This window comes from Haemorhous mexicanus, chromosome 2, assembly GCF_027477595.1.
Source record: "Haemorhous mexicanus isolate bHaeMex1 chromosome 2, bHaeMex1.pri, whole genome shotgun sequence".
Taxonomy (NCBI): domain Eukaryota; kingdom Metazoa; phylum Chordata; class Aves; order Passeriformes; family Fringillidae; genus Haemorhous; species Haemorhous mexicanus.
In genome coordinates, this window is record NC_082342.1 from 122,477,766 (window position 1) to 122,495,502 (window position 17,737).

Here is a 17,737-nt window from a genome sequence, read left to right on the forward strand (position 1 = left end):
CCTGCTGTGCTCCCACCCAGCCACTCTGGTTTTCTGCTGGACTCCCTTTCCCAGAGGTACTGCTGTGTGTGGGGAGGGTGTGAGCAGCTTTCCTCTGCTTTCCCATCCTTAGGAAAACAACAGGAGCTTTCCCAGGAGCCGGCTGGGGTGGGCACAGCCTCCCCTGGCACCGGCAGCCTGTGCTGGAAGTGTTTGTGATTTGAGGCTGAGCCAGTGCCCACAAACTGACCCTGCAGGGCAGAGTTCAGGGGCTCAGGGCTGAGAGGAGTGTGGGAAAGGATGCTGAGGAGGGAGGGAAGAGGGGTGGAGGCTTGGTCATGGAACCCCAGAATGCCCAAATTCCTGGGGCTGGCAAAGCCCTGCCAGCCCAGGGAGTGCCAGCTGTGCCCCATGGCCACCCTGTGCCCAGCCCAGAGCACTCAGTGCCACCTCCAGGGGACACCTGCAGGGATGGGCACTGCAGAGCTCCCTGGGCAGCCCCTGCCAAGGCCTGAGCCCCCTTTCCATGGGCAAATTCCTGCTGCTGGCCAAGCTGAGCCTGCCCTGCCTCCTCCTGTGCTGTCCTCCCACGTGAACACTTTTACCAGACCCCATCCCTGGAGGTGCCCACGGCAGGCCTGGCCCTGGACTGGGGACAAGGTGGGGTTTGGGCACAGGCTGGACTCAGTGGTCTTGGACACTTCTCCAATGCCAAGGATCCTGGGATCCTGTGAATTTCCTGGTGTCCACAGAGGGCAGTGCCCCAGCACAGATGGGTTCACAGAAGTGTCAGAGGGCCAGAGACTGCATTTCCTACAGACACCTCATGTGAGACAAACCCATTTGCTCTCCCTGGCCTGGTTCAGGCACAGAAAAAGAGGTAAATTCAGTTTCCACCCCACAGCTGAGGGGGCAAAGATAAACTTATTGCCACAAGACATCTTGACACGGATGGCTCCTGGGCCATCCCAGGGGACACCTGGGGCTGTGTTTGCCTTCGTGACATCCAGTTTGTTTTCATTGTGCAATATATTCTGATTTTAATTAAACATTTGGCGTCTCACCGGTCAAGGGGAGACAGCCAGAACTTCCCCTCTGTCATTCCCTTGGAGCAATGCTGCGAGCACTCCTCTTGCAAAATTTATGACTTCCACTACAGATTTACCCTCCCAATAAAAATTATGTGCATTGCCAGCACTGTGGCTGCAGCAGTGCCAGCCATAAATCACAGGGAGCCATAAACATGTCACCAATAAACTATCAGGAGAAAATCCTGCCTGCTGGGAGGGCAGCACAAATGGAAATGCTCACTTACTGCACACACTCCTCCCGCTGTTTGCGCACGGGAGCGGGGCTCAGGCTCGGGTGAGTGGGCAGGGTCGGCGTTAAAAGGGCTGCCCTGGGGACAGGGACACGGACAGGGACAGGGACAGGGACAGGGACAGGGGCACGGGCACGGGCATGGGCACGGGCATGGGCACGGGATCTCCCTCTGCTCCTCGACACGGCTGAGTCTGCGCTGGCCCGAGAGCCCCCGGCACCTCGGTAAGTGCAGGCACCTCCCCCTGAGCCCTGGGGTGGGACAGTGACACGGGTGGGAGCTGTGCCCCTGAGCCCCTTCAGTGGGACAGTGACACGGGTGGGAGCTGTGCCCTGAGCCCCTGGGGTGGGACAGTGACACGGGTGGGAGCTGTGCCCTGAGCCCCTGGGTGGGACAGTGACACGGGTGGGAGCTGTGCCCTGAGCCCCTTCAGTGGGACAGTGACACGGGTGGGAGCTGTGCCCTGAGCCCTGGGGTGGGACAGTGACACGGGTGGGAGCTGTGCCCTGAGCCCCTGGGGTGGGACAGTGACACGGGTGGGAGCTGTGCCCTGAGCCCCTTCAGTGGGACAGTGACACGGGTGGGAGCTGTGCCCTGAGCCCTGGGGTGGGACAGTGACACGGGTGGGAGCTGTGCCCTGAGCCCCTGGGGTGGGACAGTGACACGGGTGGGAGCTGTGCCCTGAGCCCTGGGGTGGGACAGTGACACGGGTGGGAGCTGTGCCCTGAGCCCTCTGCTGGGACAGTGACACGGGTGGGAGCTGTGCCCTGAGCCCTTCAGTGGGACAGTGACACGGGTGGGAGCTGTGCCCTGAGCCCTTCAGTGGGACAGTGACACGGGTGGGAGCTGTGCCCTGAGCACTCTGCTGGGACAGTGACACGGGTGGGAGCTGTGCCCTGAGCCCTTCAGTGGGACAGTGACACGGGTGGGAGCTGTGCCCTGAGCCCTGGGGTGGGACAGTGACACGGGTGGGAGCTGTGCCCTGAGCCCCTGGGTGGGACAGTGACACGGGTGGGAGCTGTGCCCTGAGCCCTTCAGTGGGACAGTGACACGGGTGGGAGCTGTGCCCTGAGCCCTGGGGTGGGACAGTGACACGGGTGGGAGCTGTGCCCCTGAACCCTGGGGTGGGACAGTGACACGGGTGGGAGCTGTGCCCTGAGCCCCTGGGGTGGGACAGTGACACGGGTGGGAGCTGTGCCCTGAGCCCCTGGGGTGGGACAGTGACACGGGTGGGAGCTGTGCCCTGAGCCCCTGGGGTGGGACAGTGACACGGGTGGGAGCTGTGCCCTGAGCCCCTTCAGTGGGACAGTGACACGGGTGGGAGCTGTGCCCTGAGCCCTGGGGTGGGACAGTGACACGGGTGGGAGCTGTGCCCTGAGCCCTGGGGTGGGACAGTGACACGGGTGGGAGCTGTGCCCTGAGCCCTGGGGTGGGACAGTGACACGGGTGGGAGCTGTGCCCTGAGCCCTGGGGTGGGACAGTGACACGGGTGGGAGCTGTGCCCTGAGCCCTCTGGTGGGACAGTGACACGGGTGGGAGCTGTGCCCTGAGCCCTGGGGTGGGACAGTGACACGGGTGGGAGCTGTGCCCTGAGCCCTCTGGTGTGACAGTGACACGGGTGGGAGCTGTGCCCTGAGCCCTGGGGTGGGACAGTGACACGGGTGGGAGCTGTGCCCCAGTGCTGCTCCCTGAGCCGTCTGGTGGGACAGTGACAAGCACGGTCCCCATGGCCCTACTGCCACTCGGGTGGTCCCCATGGCCACAGGGGCCCTTGGGTGGTCCCCACGGCCCCGGGGCTGCTCCCTGAGCCCCTGGGGTGGCACAGTGACACAGCTGGTCCCCGTGTCCCCAGGGGCCCTGAGGTGGTCCCCGTGGCCCCGTGGTGGCCGTGGGGGGGCTGTGTGGAGGGCGGGGCTGTTGCCATCCCTGTGGAGCCATGGTGGTGTCCATGGGCTGTGGCCTGCTGTCAGATCCTGCTGCTCTCCCACTCCTGGGGGCCCTCTCAGCTGTGGGAATGGCCCTGGCCATGGTCCCTGTCCTGGCCTCCAGTGTCACCAGGCAGTGGGGCTCTCTGGGAGCTGCATCCCCAGGGTCCCCCTGCTGCTCTCTTGGGCTTTGGTTTTCCAAAACTCCAGCACTGATGCTGCTCCCTTGGCTGAGCCCTCACTTGGCTGCCTGGGCAGGCAGGGATGCTGCTGAGAGAGCAGCAAGGTCTCCTCTTTGGGAAGAAGCAGAGGTCTGAGCCCCAGCCAGCCCCAGCTCCCAGGGCCCTGGCCCTGCCCTCTCTGGATAAAACACCAGCATTTTGAGTTACTGGAGAGATCAAGGTCAGAGACAGGCAAAAATCAGGAGGTGGCTTTAAAGGCATGAGGAGGAACACCGTGCCCTCCCTGAGGGTTCTGCCCTGGTGCCTGGCCTCTCCTCCCAGGCAGGCTGGGCTGCTCCTGGGGAGCAGGAGCACCTCAGCACTGGGCAGGACACACCCTGTCCCTGGTGGTGGCTCAGCAGCCACCTGCCAGGGCTGCCACCAGCCCTTACCTTGGAATCCTCCAGGAATGGGAGGCTGGCTGCCTCCCCAGGGCTTGGCTGCACAGGAAAGGTGCAGTGGCCATCCCAGGGGAGCCAGCCAGGAGAGCTTTCCCAGCCTGGTTTGTGGCTCTGTGGTTCTGTGACAGACACGTGCCTGCTGTGAGCTGAGCTGTGTGTTACCTACACACCAGAAATGCACACAAACAGGAACAAGCCTGCCTGGTTGTTCATGTCTTTCACACATTTTACGTGTGTATATTTATACAAATCCTTTACAGACACACACATGGGACACGGAGGGGTAAAACCATCTGGGAGTGGAATCTGTAACGTGTTGGGGCACAAAACAAACCACAGCAGCTCAGGGGGGAGCAGAGTGAATAAATCCTGAAGTTCTGAGTGACTTCTACACTGTGGTGGGAGCTGCTGGTGTTGGACAAAGTCAGGTTTGGGGGAAGGTTTTCTTGTAAGTGAAGCATCTCCTACAGACCCAGGGAGCTCTCACCAGTCCCTTCTTTCCTTGGTGCTCCAGCAGTCTCTTTTTCCACCTCCATATTCCTGAGGAACTGTTGAATCTCTGTCTTTGAGAGTTCTGGATGCCTGCCAGAAGCTGCACTGGGGGACACAGGCCTGCACACACTCAGATTTTTTTAGGTTTTTAACCCAGGCCCCAATTGCAGGAGTCAGCAGAGTTAATTCAGTGTCTCAGATCACAGGATTGTGGAATGGTCTGGGTACAAAGGGACCTCAGAGCCCACCCAGTGCTACCCCTGCCATGGCAGGGACACCTCCCACTGTGCCAGGCTGCTCCAGCCCCAGTGTCCAGCCTGGCCTTGGGCACTGCCAGGGATCCAGGGGCAGCCCCAGCTGCTCTGGGCACCCTGGGCCAGGGCCTGCCCACCCTCCAGATGCTGCTGCATTGGCAGAAAGGGGCAGCTCTTGCCTTTGGGGAGCTCTGAGCCAGCAGTGAGGACCAGAGGTGCCCGTGGGCAGTTTGCTGTGGTACCACCAGGCTCTGTGGAGCATCAGGGCATGCAGCAGCTGCCCCAAGCCCCCCTGTGCTGCCCAGGCTCTGCTGAGGAAGGGCTGAGATTGTCCCTTCAGCCCTGCAGGGCAGGGTGGTTCTGATGCCAACACGTGGCTCTGCCCTGCCTGGAGAAAACCAAATGGTTGGGGTTTTCCCCAGGTGCCATCAGTTATGTGCTGGTTTTGCCCCGGAGCAGGAAGATGTCTGTCCTTGCAAAGCTTCAGGATTTATTGTCACATTAGACTCTCAAGCTGGGAATCTAATGAAGAGAATCATATTAGGACCCTAATAAATACGTCATGGAAGAACTGTCTGTAATCAAAGATGAGCTGTGTTACAGCAAACCCTCTGGCTCAGAATCCAGGCACACTCTTGGATCCTGTGGAAGGTGCAGGAAGACTGGAGTCACAAATATTTTTTTGCTTTAATTAGCTCATCTTGCACATTTGTTTCTTTCCCCCGCCCACCCAGCGGGTCACTGTGGCACTGAGGGGCTCAGGGCCCTGCCAGCCTCTGCAGCACTGTCACAGGACATGCAGGATGTGCCTGGGCTTGGAGGTTCATTGGATCCTTCATGTTGGAGAGAATTCTGAAGATCTCTGGCCCAACATCTGCCTCATGCGGGGCCAGCTGGGTCCTGAAAACTTCTGTGCATGGAGATGTGCAGCCTCTGGGCAACCTGCTCCAGTGCTTGATGGGGAAACATTTCTCATTTCATCCAGTCTAAACCTCCCTCGTCTCACTTCCACCTGCTGCCTCCCATCCTTCATCCAGGCTCTGCTCTGAAGATCCCAGTCCAGCCTCCCTGATGCCCCTTGGGAGGAGGATCCCTTCAAACAAACCTTCTCTTCTCAGGGCTGAACATGCCTCTTCCCTGGATCTCCCATTCCAGGTGTTCTCCACCCACCTGTCCCGCTGACATCCTGCTGAGCTGGAGCAGGCACTGCCAGATCCCTGCCAAGGCCTCCTCCCCTCTGCTCTGGATCCCTGTGTGAAACACCCCCACATCCCTCCCCTCCAGTTCATCCCCAGAGACTTCCCCAGGGAGCTCCCAGGGCTCTGAACCTGGAACACCTTGGGCTTTGCCCTGGGCTTTGCCTTGTGCTTGCCTGCTCTCAACAGGCGTCCCAGGCCCCACACAGAGCCTGTGTCCATCTGGGATTTTGCTCATTTATTTCCCTCCACCTGGCAGGAAGGCTGTGAAAAGAGCAGGGCCTGGGAGTGAGTACCTCTGAAAATCCACCTTGCCCTGGCAACCATCTTCTGAGCTGAGAGCAGGAGGGCCTGGGTGGCTGGTTCTCTGTTCTGTTGGAAATTGTGGAATCCCAGACTGGTTTGGACAGGGAGGGGCCTTAAAGACCATCTTGTTCCATCCCTGGAACCTGGGACCTGCCACTGGCCCAGGCTGCTCCAGGCTGGCATTGACCACTGCAGGGACGGGGCAGCCACAGCTTCTCTGGGCAGCCTGGGCCACTGCCAGTGCCAACAGATTCTGCATTTGTTTCCAGTGTTAATTTCCTAAATAAGAAGTGTCAGGGTTAAACTTTCACAATTTTCACACCTTTTGATCTCCAGCTGGCATAAAAAAGCAGCCCTGGCTTAGCAGCTTGGTCATGGTTGGGATGAGCATGGAAAAGGCGTTTGCTCACTCCACAGAGCATCTCAAACCCTGGAATTTGGGGATGACTCTGAAACAGTGGAATGTTCTCCTTTTCACTCGGAAGCATTTCAAGTATTTCTTTTTTCCCCCCTCTTTACCAACAGAAACTGTCCATCCTTTTCCTTCGGTTTGGGGTGTAGTGGGTGAACAGGAGTGCAGCTGTGTGTGGCACTGCTCCCAGCCAGCTCAGGGATCCCTGCAGAGGCTGCTGGGGAGGGGGAGGGATGTGCACAGAGTCCAGCTGTGTGGGGTTTGTGTTGTTGGTTTGTTCTAGGTCTAGGCCATGTGAGAGCTGAGCTGGGATGGAGCATGACTCACACACCCCGTGGGAATTCAATGGCTCCTTCTATCAGCCTTCAGCTTTCCTCATGATGGGCATCCCGGGCCTGGAAGCCCTCCACCCCTGGATCTCCATCCCCTTCTGTGCCCTCTACCTTTCTGCTCTCTTGGGGAACTGCGTGATCCTCTTCATCATCAGGAGGACCCCGAGCCTGCACGAGCCCATGTACTACTTCCTGTGCATGCTGGCCATCACGGACCTGGGGCTGGCCCTGTGCACCCTGCCCACCACCCTGGGCCTCTTCTGGTTCGGCGTGCGCCGCATCGGCTTCGACGCCTGCCTCACCCAGATGTACTTCATCCACATCCTGTCCTTCATCGAGTCCTCCGTGCTGCTGGCCATGGCCTTTGACCGCTTCGTGGCCATCTCGCACCCGCTGCGGCACCCGGCCATCCTCACCCGCAGCACTGTGCTGAAGATAGGCCTGGCCATCGTGCTCAGGGGCGTGCTCTCGCTGCTGCCCATCCCCTTCCTGCTCAAGAGGCTGACCTACTGCGGCAGGACCGAGCTGTCCCACTCCTTCTGCTTCCACCCTGACATCATGAACCTGGCCTGCGCCGACATCAAGGTCAACGTCTTCTACGGCATGATCGTTCTCCTGTCCACGGTGGGCACGGACTTCGTCTTCATCGTGCTCTCCTACATCCTCATCATCAGAACCGTCGTCAGCCTCACCACCAGGGAGGAGTGTCTGAAGGCTCTGAACACCTGCGTGTCCCACATCTGCGCCGTGCTGGTGTTCTTCATCCCCATGATCGGGCTCTCCATGATCCACCGCTTCGGGAAGAACGTCCCTCCCCTCGTTAACACCTTGGTGGCCTACACCTACCTCATCATCCCCCCTGCCCTCAACCCCGTCATCTACAGCATCAAATCCACCCACATCCGCCAGGCTCTGCTCAGGGCCCTGTGCAGGAAGCGGGGCTCTCACTGGTAGCTTCCTCCAGAGGTTCTGCCAGAAGGGGCTGATGGACTGGGCTGTCTGTCAGAGCTCTGGGATGGGCTGTCTGTCTGTCAGACCCCTGGCACTGGGCTGTCTGTCAGAGCTCTGGGATGGGCTGTCTGTCTGTCAGACCCCTGGCACTGGGCTGTCTGTCAGAGCTCTGGGATGGGCTGTCTGTCAGAGCTCTGGGATGGGCTGTCTGTCTGTCAGACCCCTGGCTGTCTGTCAGAGCTCTGGGATGGGCTGTCTGTCTGTCTGTCAGACCCATGGCACTGGGCTGTCTGTCAGAGCTCTGGGATGGGCTGTCTGTCAGACCCCTGGCACTGGGCTGTCTGTCTGTCAGACCCCTGGCACTGGGCTGTCTGTCTGTCAGACCCCTGGCACTGGGCTGTCTGTCAGACCCCTGGCACTGGGCTGTCTGTCAGAGCTCTGGGATGGGCTGTCTGTCTGTCAGACCCCTGGCACTGGGCTGTCTGTCTGTCAGACCCCTGGCACTGGGCTGTCTGTCTGTCAGAGCTCTGGGATGGGCTGTATGTCTGTCAGACCCCTGGCTGTCTGTCAGAGCTCTGGGATGGGCTGTCTGTCTGTCAGACCCCTGGCACTGGGCTGTCTGTCTGTCTGTCAGACCCCTGGCACTGGGCTGTCTGTCAGAGCTCTGGGATGGGCTGTCTGTCTGTCAGACCCCTGGCTGTCTGTCAGAGCTCTGGGATGGGCTGTCTGTCTGTCAGACCCCTGGCTGTCTGTCAGAGCTCTGGGATGGGCTGTCTGTCTGTCAGACCCCTGGCACTGGGCTGTCTGTCTGTCAGAGCTCTGGGATGGGCTGTCTGTCTGTCAGACCCCTGGCACTGGGCTGTCTGTCTGTCAGACCCCTGGCACTGGGCTGTCTGTCTGTCTGTCAGACCCCTGGCACTGGGCTGTCTGTCTGTCAGACCCCTGGCACTGGGCTGTCTGTCTGTCAGACCCCTGGCACTGGGCTGTCTGTCTGTCTGTCAGACCCCCGGCACTGGGCTCTCTGTCAGAGCTCTGGGGCTGGTTCCTTGGTCAGAGCTCTTGGCCTGGTTTCCCAGGCAGAGCTGGTGGACTGCTCTCTTGGTGCTCCATGCGTGCAGGTCACTGCCAGAGGAAAGAACTGCAGATCCACTGGGGTGCTGTCCCCCAACCCAGAGCTGTGAGCTTTCATGTTGTGTCCTGGCATGGTGCTTTCCTACCTTCCTGCACAGAGCACTTCTCATTTGGCCTTGTTGGGGGCCCAGAGCACTCTCACCCTCTGAGAAAGATGCTCAGCCATCACCCATGTGTGCAGAGTGCTGTGCCCATCCCCAGTGAGAACACAGCTGCTTGTGCATCCCTTTTGGAAGCCTTTGAGTCTGACCAGCCAATTAATGTCCCATTCATTGTTCTGCATTGAGTGTCGTGTGTGTGCAGCATCTGCAATAAAATCCATCTATTCCTTGTGGAAGGTCATAAGGTTGGAGGAAGCCTTTTTTTTCTGTCTGTATGATGCAGAAAAATTAGGTTGGGGTTGTGTGAAATCTTCAGGGTGTGCTGCAGATGAGCAGGACTGGATGAGCCAGGTGTGCCTCTGGATGGGCTTGGGGGTCTGCTGGGGCTGGAAGCTCTCCTGCAAGAAGAGGGGAGTTCAAAAACATTGTAGGAATGGCTAAACATCCTGACACTCAGGCCCACCTGGTGCTGCCTTCCCTCTGAGCTCTGCTGGTGCTGGCTGTGCCCCTCAGCATGGGAGCAGGTCCCCAGGGACACCCACAGGTGGGAGATGGCAGCATGCCCAGCACCTCCTAGCTCTGCTGGAGCCAGGCAGGCAGAAGGTTTCGTGGTTCTCCTGGCTCCCACAGACAGAGTAAAGTGTCCCAGAATCACAGAACAAAATCACAGAGCCACTGGGGCTGGAAAAGCTCTCCCAGACCTGTGACTGATCCCCCACCTTGTCACTCACACCAGAGCACTGAGCCACGTCAGCTGTAAATATTTCTCTCCTCCAAATGGCAGAGCTGTAGTTCTGTTATCTCACACCACGTTTTGGCCAGTCCTGGGCATGGTGGAGAAGCAGCAACAGGCAGTGTTTGCCTGGGAGGGATGGAGCTGCAAAGGCACCAGGACAGGATCCCAGCCCTGAACTGTCCTGGTTTTGCCTGGCACTGAGCACTTCACCAGCCCAGGTCAGACTTTCTGTTCTGCTCCACATGTGCAGTAGCTGGAGAGAAAAAACTGAGAGAAAAAAAATAATGCGGAAACAGCTCCATAAAAAAGCAGAAAGAGGGCAGGGAGGATTCCTGAGGGGAGGATTCCCAGGCCACTGCCTGCTCTGTGCTGTGCTCATTATCTCACTGTGTCCCAGGGCCCCTTCCCAGGGTGAGACACCAGCAGCCCCCGGGAGCTCAGCCTGGGGAGCAGCTCCCACTGGCACTGGGGAAGGGGAGAGCTCTGCTCAAATACCTCTGACCTAAACTGGAGCTTGCAGGAGAAATTTACAGAAGAGAACAACAGCCAGGAGAGGAGAGCTTTGCTGTGGAGAGGCCTGGCTTGCAGCATCCTCACATGGGACTCTGAAATTGAGAATTCTGAGAAGATTCTGAGTCTGCTCCCATTCTGAACACTTCCAGAGTTCATCCCTGGATGTCTGTGTTTCCTGGCTGCTGCTGTTCTCCAGAATGGCTCTGAAACAAAAACCCTGAGGAGCCTCTGCCACAGTAAGAAAATGTTTGTGGGGGAGTTGGAGGGCAAAGTGTGGGGCATTTATCAGCACATCTGTCAGCACAGCTGGAGAGCAGGGTGGAGGGGCAATGAAAGAGGGAGAGATAGAGGTTGGAGGGAAGAGGAAGGGAAAGGGAAAGAGGGGAGAAAACAGAGAAGGAGAAAGAAGGAGAGGAAAGATGGGAGAGCTGGGGGTGCTCACCTGGAGAGGAGAAGCTCCAGGGAGAGCTCAGAGCCCCTGCCAGGGCCTGAAGGGGCTCCAGGAGAGCTGGAGAGGGACTGGGGACAAGGATGGAGGGACAGGAGCCAGGGAATGGCTCCCAGTGCCAGAGGGCAGGGCTGGGTGGGATCTTGGCAATGAGGAATTGTTCCTGGCAGGGTGGGCAGGCCCTGGCCCAGGGTGCCCAGAGCAGCTGGGGCTGCCCCTGGATCCCTGGCAGTGCCCAAGGCCAGGCTGGACACTGGGGCTGGAGCAGCCTGGGGCAGTGGGAGGTGTCCCTGCCATGGCAGGGGAAGGAATAGGAGCAACTTTAAGGTTCCTCCCAACCCAGACCATTGCATGGTTCTTTAATGAGGCGGGCATTGGTCACAGACTGGGCTCAGTGATCCTGGGTTTCCAGCCTCAGTGATTCTGTGCATTGCTGCTGGGGGTGCTGCTTGGGCCCCCCAGGAAAATGAATCTGCATTTACTGGTGTTTCAAAGACATGGATTCAGTCTCCACCTCTGCAGAAATCCAGGCCCTCACAGCACCCGCTCTGCCCACCAGCAATCCCAAATCCTGAGCCACTCATGGAAACCTGACTGCATTTATCAGTGCCAGAGAATTAGAGACGAGGTGAAGCATCAGGGGTTGTTTCAGTGCCTGTCTCACAGCCCCACTCCCTCAGGGAAAGGATCAGGAGGGCAGAATTTTCGGGTGGGACTCAGGTAATTCCATCAGGGCTGGCAGCTGAGGTGCCTCAGTACCTGCTGATTACTGAGGCTCCTTGTTCATTCCGTTTGTGTCTTAATTCAAATGCTTGGCTGACAACCTCCTCCCTGGAATAGATTTTGGGCACAGTGACAGCAGCAGCCCTCCCACACTGTGTGTAAATCGGGCATAAAAAGCCACAATGTGAGTCCTACTTGTCATACATCCGAGATGGAAAAGCCCCACATCAGGAGAATAAAGCCTGATGCTATTTTAGGCCTTCAGCACAGATGTGCAATAAAAACCCCATGTTTCACAACCCAACATTGCTTATGAAATAACTCCATTAATAACCTGCAGAGCTTGCCATAAAGCCACTTGGCATCGTTGATTTGCACAGATTGGGCACAAAGGAATAACCAGAAAGCTCAGGCTGAGCCTGACCTTGTGCTGCCCCTCCAGGGCAGGAGGGATGGTGGGTTTACTCCAGCACAGGTACTGGCTTGGTGCCTGAAAATAGAAAGGTGCCTAAAGCAAAGCCTTTTCCATATCTTCAGGCCATTATCCTTGGATCACAGCACTCCTGGAAAACCTACAAGTACAGAATAAGGTAAATAATCTGATTTTTTTTTTTTTTTTAGCAGATATTCTGTTTTTTCCATACATGTTTTTCATAGGATGAAAATCCAATTTGCATGTGCAAAAACATTTGAAAGACCCATGTCTTCCTGTGCCTGTGAGCTGTTCTGGGGAGGGCTGGGTCGTGGGAGGCAGCACTGCCAGCTCCAGCCTCGCTGAGCACATTTCTGACAGGCCACCACAGCACATATGGAAAAAATCAAGCAGCACTGAAGTATTACAGAAAGCGCTAAAAATCTGCCGGGTTTTTTTGTTATAGTTTTTAATTTTGTCCTTTAAAAGGAAAAGCAAACAAGTTCAGCTGATGGGTTTATTATTCAAAAGGTTGATTTTACGGTGTTCTGCCTTTTAGAGAATTCAGGCAATTCCTGAATTCAAATGTCAGCATTTTGTCACTGCATATGTTGTTGCACAGAGCCGTAACGGGGTAAGAAGCGCGGAGAGGAGAGGAGCTCTCTGCCTCAGCGTGGCAGCTCTGAGAATCCCCAGAACGGCCCTGTGGGATGCCGAGCCATGGGAAAGGGCTCGTCAAAAGTCCCCTTTGTGTTTCCCTCGCAGCAGGAAGCGCCCGGGCATGGCATGGGGGCCATGCCCTTCTCCAACAGCTCTGAGCTCAGCCCGTCCTTCCTGCTGGCCGGCCTGCCGGGGCTGGAGGGAGCGCACTCCTGGCTGGCCGCGGCACTGTGCTCGGCCTACGTGCTGGCCGTGCTGGCCAACGGCGCCGTGCTGCTGGCCGTGCGCGCCGAGCCCGGCCTGCACGTGCCCATGTACTTCTTCCTCTGCATGCTGGCCGCCATCGACCTGGCGCTGGCCTCCGCCACCGTGCCGCGCACCCTGTGCCTCTACTGGCTGGGCAGCCGCGAGATCGGCTTCGGCGCCTGCCTGCTGCAGATGTTCCTCATCCACGCGCTCTCGGCCGCCGAGTCCACCGTGCTGCTGGCCATGGCCGCCGACCGCTACGTGGCCATCTGCCACCCGCTGCGCCACGCCGCCGTGCCGGGCGGCCGCGCCACGGCCGCCGTCGGGCTGCTGGCCCTGGCCCGGGGCGTGCTCTTCTTCCTGCCGCTTCCCCTGCTGCTCCTGCCGCTGCCCTTCTGCGGCCCCCGCCTGCTGTCCCACTCCTTCTGCCTGCACCAGGACGTGATGAACCTGGCCTGCGCCAACACCACGCCCAGCGTGGTGTACGGGCTGGCCGCCATCCTGCTGGTCATGGGGCTGGACGCCGTGCTCATCTGCCTCTCCTACCTGCTCATCCTCAGGGCCGTCCTGCGCCTGGCGGCCTGGAGGGAGCGGCTCAAGGTGTTCAGCACCTGCATCGCCCACATCTGCGGGGTGCTGGCCTTCTACGTGCCCCTGATCGGGCTCTCCGTGGTGCACAGGTTCGGCAAGGACCTGGCCCCGCTGGTCCACATCATCATGGGCAACATCTACATCCTGGTGCCCGCCGTGCTCAACCCTATCATCTACGGGGTGAGGACCAAGCAGATCCAGAGGAGGATCCTGAGCTTGATCCACGTCACTGACAGAGCTCCCCGGTGACCCTAGCCCGGCCGCTGCCCCGTGTCCTCACCCTGGCTCACCTCGTTTCACATCAGAGCCTTTGGTGCCAGGCTGTCCTCTCCGTGTGCTCTGAGGTGCTGCCACCAGGCTTGTAAACTCCTCCCGAGAGGAGGAGCCCTCAACACACTCAGAGAAATGGCTGCAATGATCTAAACCCAATCCCAATATCCCCAAACTCAGAGAAATGGCTGCAATGATCTAAACCCAATCCCAATATCCCCAAACTCAGAGAGAAGTGACTGCAATGATCTAAACCCAATCCCAATATCCCCAAACTCAGAGAAATGGCTGCAATGATCTAAACCCAATCCCAATATCCCCAAACTCAGAGAAATGGCTGCAATGATCTAAACCCAATCCCAATATCCCCAAACTCAGAGAAATGGCTGCAATGATCTAAACCCAATCCCAATCTCACCAAACTCAGAGAAGTGACTGCAATGATCTAAACCCAATCCCAGTCTCACCAAAATCAAAGAGAAATGGCTGCAATGATCTAAACCCAACCCAATCTCCCCAAACTCAGAGAGAGATGGCTGCAATGATCTAAACCCAATCCCAATATCCCCAAACTCAGAGAAGTGACTGCAATGATCTAAACCCAATCCCAATATCCCCAAACTCAGAGAGAAGTGACTGCAATGATCTAAACCCAATCCCAATCTCACCAAAATCAAAGAGAAATGGCTGCAATGATCTAAACCCAACCCAATCTCCCCAAACTCAGAGAAGTGACTGCAATGATCTAAACCCAATCCAATCTCACCAAACTCAGAGAAATGGCTGCAATGATCTAAACCCAATCCCAATCTCACCAAACTCAGAGAGAAGTGACTGTAATGATCTAAATCCAAGCCCAACCTGGCAGGATCCACAAGAAGGGAAAAGTGACTCAGCAAACTTACACAGATGTCCCAACATCGCTCCTCTTGGTTCCCTTCTCACCTCTAACCGTGGCAGAGCAGAGAAAATGCTGGATGGTTTGGGATGATTTACTTCATTCTTTGTTTTCACATGGGGCACAGTCACATTCCAGAAGTTTTGCCAGAAAAATTTGCACGTAGCATCATTCTTTGAGTAAAATAATTGCAGGACACCAGTCCAAAGTGACACTACAGATGCAGAAATGCTTTTCAGAGACAGAGCATCCTCCTCTGTGGTCTTGTTCTGACCTGCTGGGTGTTCTGTCAAGACCCTCAACCTCCTCAGAGCAGATGCTGTGGAAAAACTTCAGATTCAGAGTTACTGGTAGCAATTGTAAAAATAATTTAAATTAGCAATTGTATTCAGTAAAATGAAAACATCTCCAGGGGGGAAAAAATAAGCAAGTTATAAATGTCAGTGCTGATTCCAAGCTGAAGGAGGTCTCGTTGCCAGGCCAAAGGTGTTCCACACTGGGAATTCCTAAAATGTCCTGTCACCAGCAGAGTGACACACCAGAGCAGAGTCTGCACCATCCTCTGGCACTTGGAGAGGTGTGGGTGGATTGATGGGAACCCTCTCCGTGCTCTCTCATTATCATCACCTGTGGTTTCACACTCGAGGTGAAATCAGGGATGTTCCCACTGGAGCAGACAGAGATCCCCCAGGGAGGGGCTGCAGGGGCTGAGCTCCCTCTGGCCCCCGAGGGTTTGGCTGCCCAGGGGGGGCACAAGGCCCTGCCAGACCTTTCTGGGGGAGCTGCAGCAGCCCTGGTCTGACCTGCACTCCATCAGGAGGCCCAGGGGCTCTCAAAGCCCAGGGTCTCCATTAGCATCCCAGATCCCAAATCCCTGGGGCTGGCACAGCCCTCCCAGCCCAGGGTGTGCCAGCTGTGCCCCATGGCCACCTTGTGCCCAGCCCAGAGCACTCAGTGCCACCTCCAGGGGACACCTGCAGGGATGGGCACTGCAGAGCTCCCTGGGCAGCCCCTGCCAAGGCCTGAGCCCCCTTTCCATGGGCAAATTCCTGCTGCTGGCCAAGCTGAGCCTGCCCTGGCCCAGCCTGAGGCCGTTCCCTCTGCTCCTGTCCCTGTGCCCTGGCAGCAGAGCCCGACCCCCCCGGCTGTCCCCTCCTGGCAGGGACTTGTGCAGAGCCACAAGGGCCCCCTGAGCCTCCTTTGCTCCAGGCTCAGCCCCTTCCCAGCTCCCTCAGGAATTCTCCAGCCCCTTCCCAGCTCCCTCAGGAATTCTCCAGCCCCTGCCCAGCTCCTCAGGAATTCTCCAGCCCCTTCCCAGCTCCCTCAGGAATTCTCCAGCCCCTTCCCAGCTCCCTCAGGAATTCTCCAGCCCCTTCCAGCTCCCTCCAGGAATTCTCCAGCCCCTTCCCAGCTCCCTCAGGAATTCTCCAGCCCCTTCCCAGCTCCCTCAGGAATTCTCCAGCCCCTTCCCAGCTCCCTCAGCTGTTCCCCATGGACTGGCTCTCCAGGACAGAGGCCAGCTCCCAGAGCTCAGGGCCCTTGTCCACCTTTAGAAGGAAGATGTCCCCAAAGGCTCTGCCAGGGCCCCCAGTGTTGCAGTGTTTGGTGCAGTTTCCTCCCAGTTCCAGCAAATGCTGAGAGTAAAAGTCTCATTTTTGTAGTCTGTGCTGGTACAGCTTCAGTCTTGGCATAACCTTCTCTGCTAAATCCAACCCCAATTTATTTCAAAATAAATTTGTTCATTTAGGTGAGTTACAAATGGTTCTCATCTGGGAGTTCAAGGCAATTCTGTCCCCTGTCATTTTTGGCATATTCTGGTTTAATAGAGCTTGGAAGGGTAAAAAAAATTCATAAAAATGAAAACAATCTGTACCTGCCTAATGTGATTTGGGAAATGTGAATGAATTTTTCAGAGGCATCATGGGTCCAAACCCTTTTCAGGTGGCCATGGCACTGAGAAATGGCTCCTGCTCATTCCCCATATGTTCCTTTATTTCCTCTTGTGCTGAGAAAAAAATTAATAAAGAAAAATGAATGAACTACCCCGGAATGCTGTATTGTATTTTCTAGTCATTTATTTCTCAGAGAGTTAATAGAGGCTTGGAGCAGGAAGGCATGATGGATTGATTTCTCCTGGGTGCAGATAAAACTCGCTCACATCTTGTTTTCCAAAGTTCAGTCGTGGAGTGTTGCTTTGCTGGGGAACAGAACATGCTGGAACGTGGCACTTGTCTTTGCCAAAGAACACCACAGCCACCTTCCTCCTGGATTGCCCAGTGCTGAGGGCACAGGTCACCTCTCCTGCAGCTGAAGGAAAACCTCAACCACACCGTGGGGACACCCAGCCCTCATCTCCTCTGTGAGCGGGGCCAGAGCCAGGGCTGGGTTCACCTGACTGGAAAGGGAAGGGCTGGGACAAGGCAGGGATGGTTGGAGGGGGAGAGGGAGGAAAAAGGAGGGTGGGAGAGGTGGTAAGAGGATTGGGAGTCACAGGAGCCTGGAGGTGGCAATAGAGGCAACAGGGACACACACAGGGCTGCAGCAGTTGGAGATCTCCTAGAAGATCTCCTGGCATCCTATCTTCTCCTAGAAGAGCTCCTCTGACCTCCAAACATTCCTCTCCTCTCCTCTCCTCTCCTCTCCTCTCCTCTCCTCTCCTCTCCTCTCCTCTCCTCTCCTCTCCTCTCCTCTCCTCTCCTCTCCTCTCCTCTCCTCTCCTCTCCTCTCCTCTCCTCTCCTCTCCCTCTCCCTCTCCCTCTCCCTCTCCCTCTCCCTCTCCCTCTCCCTCTCCCTCTCCCTCTCCCTCTCCCTCTCCCTCTCCCTCTCCCTCTCCCTCTCCCTCTCCCTCTCCCTCTCCCTCTCCTCTCCTCTCCTCTCCTCTCCCAGTTTTTAAGGTTTATTAAGGTTGGAAAAGCCCTCTAAGAGCAGCAGCTCTGACCATTAACCCAGCACTGCTGGTTCCCCACTACAGCACGTCCCTGAGCACCCTGCCCACGGATTTAGGACACCTGCAGGGATGGGCACTGCAGAGCTCCCTGGGCAGCCCCTGCCAAGGCCTGAGCACCCTTTCCATGGGCAAATTCCTGCTGCTGGCCAAGCTGAGCCTGCCCTGGCCCAGCCTGGATTAGAGCTGGGGATGAAAAGCAGCCGAGCAAGGGTAGATTGTTGTTTGGAAAGGATCATTAGTACATACTACTGCAGTCTTAATTGCAAACCCA

General features: G+C 57.1%; 2 protein-coding genes across 2 annotated transcripts; both read left to right on the plus strand.

The window, feature by feature from the left end:
* The first annotated feature begins 1,413 nt into the window (after nt 1–1,413).
* On the plus strand, nt 1,414–7,923 carry LOC132324165 (olfactory receptor 51G2-like). The gene is made up of 2 exons (XM_059840249.1): nt 1,414–1,524; nt 6,791–7,923. Exon 2 carries the CDS (start codon nt 6,819–6,821, stop codon nt 7,791–7,793), a length of 975 nt encoding a protein of 324 aa, XP_059696232.1. The 5' UTR covers nt 1,414–1,524; nt 6,791–6,818; the 3' UTR covers nt 7,794–7,923.
* A 729-nt stretch (nt 7,924–8,652) lies between these two features.
* LOC132324167 (olfactory receptor 51E2-like) lies at nt 8,653–14,328 on the plus strand. Its single transcript, XM_059840250.1, has 3 exons — nt 8,653–10,507; nt 11,980–12,032; nt 12,620–14,328. Exon 3 carries the CDS (start codon nt 12,641–12,643, stop codon nt 13,598–13,600), a length of 960 nt encoding a protein of 319 aa, XP_059696233.1. The 5' UTR covers nt 8,653–10,507; nt 11,980–12,032; nt 12,620–12,640; the 3' UTR covers nt 13,601–14,328.
* Nucleotides 14,329–17,737: the final 3,409 nt, after the last annotated feature.

Coding starts and splice junctions, on each gene's coding strand:
- LOC132324165 (XM_059840249.1), top strand. CDS start 6,819: ATGGAGCATGACTCACACACCCCGTGGGAATTCAATGGCTCCTTCTAT.
- LOC132324167 (XM_059840250.1), top strand. CDS start 12,641: ATGGGGGCCATGCCCTTCTCCAACAGCTCTGAGCTCAGCCCGTCCTTC.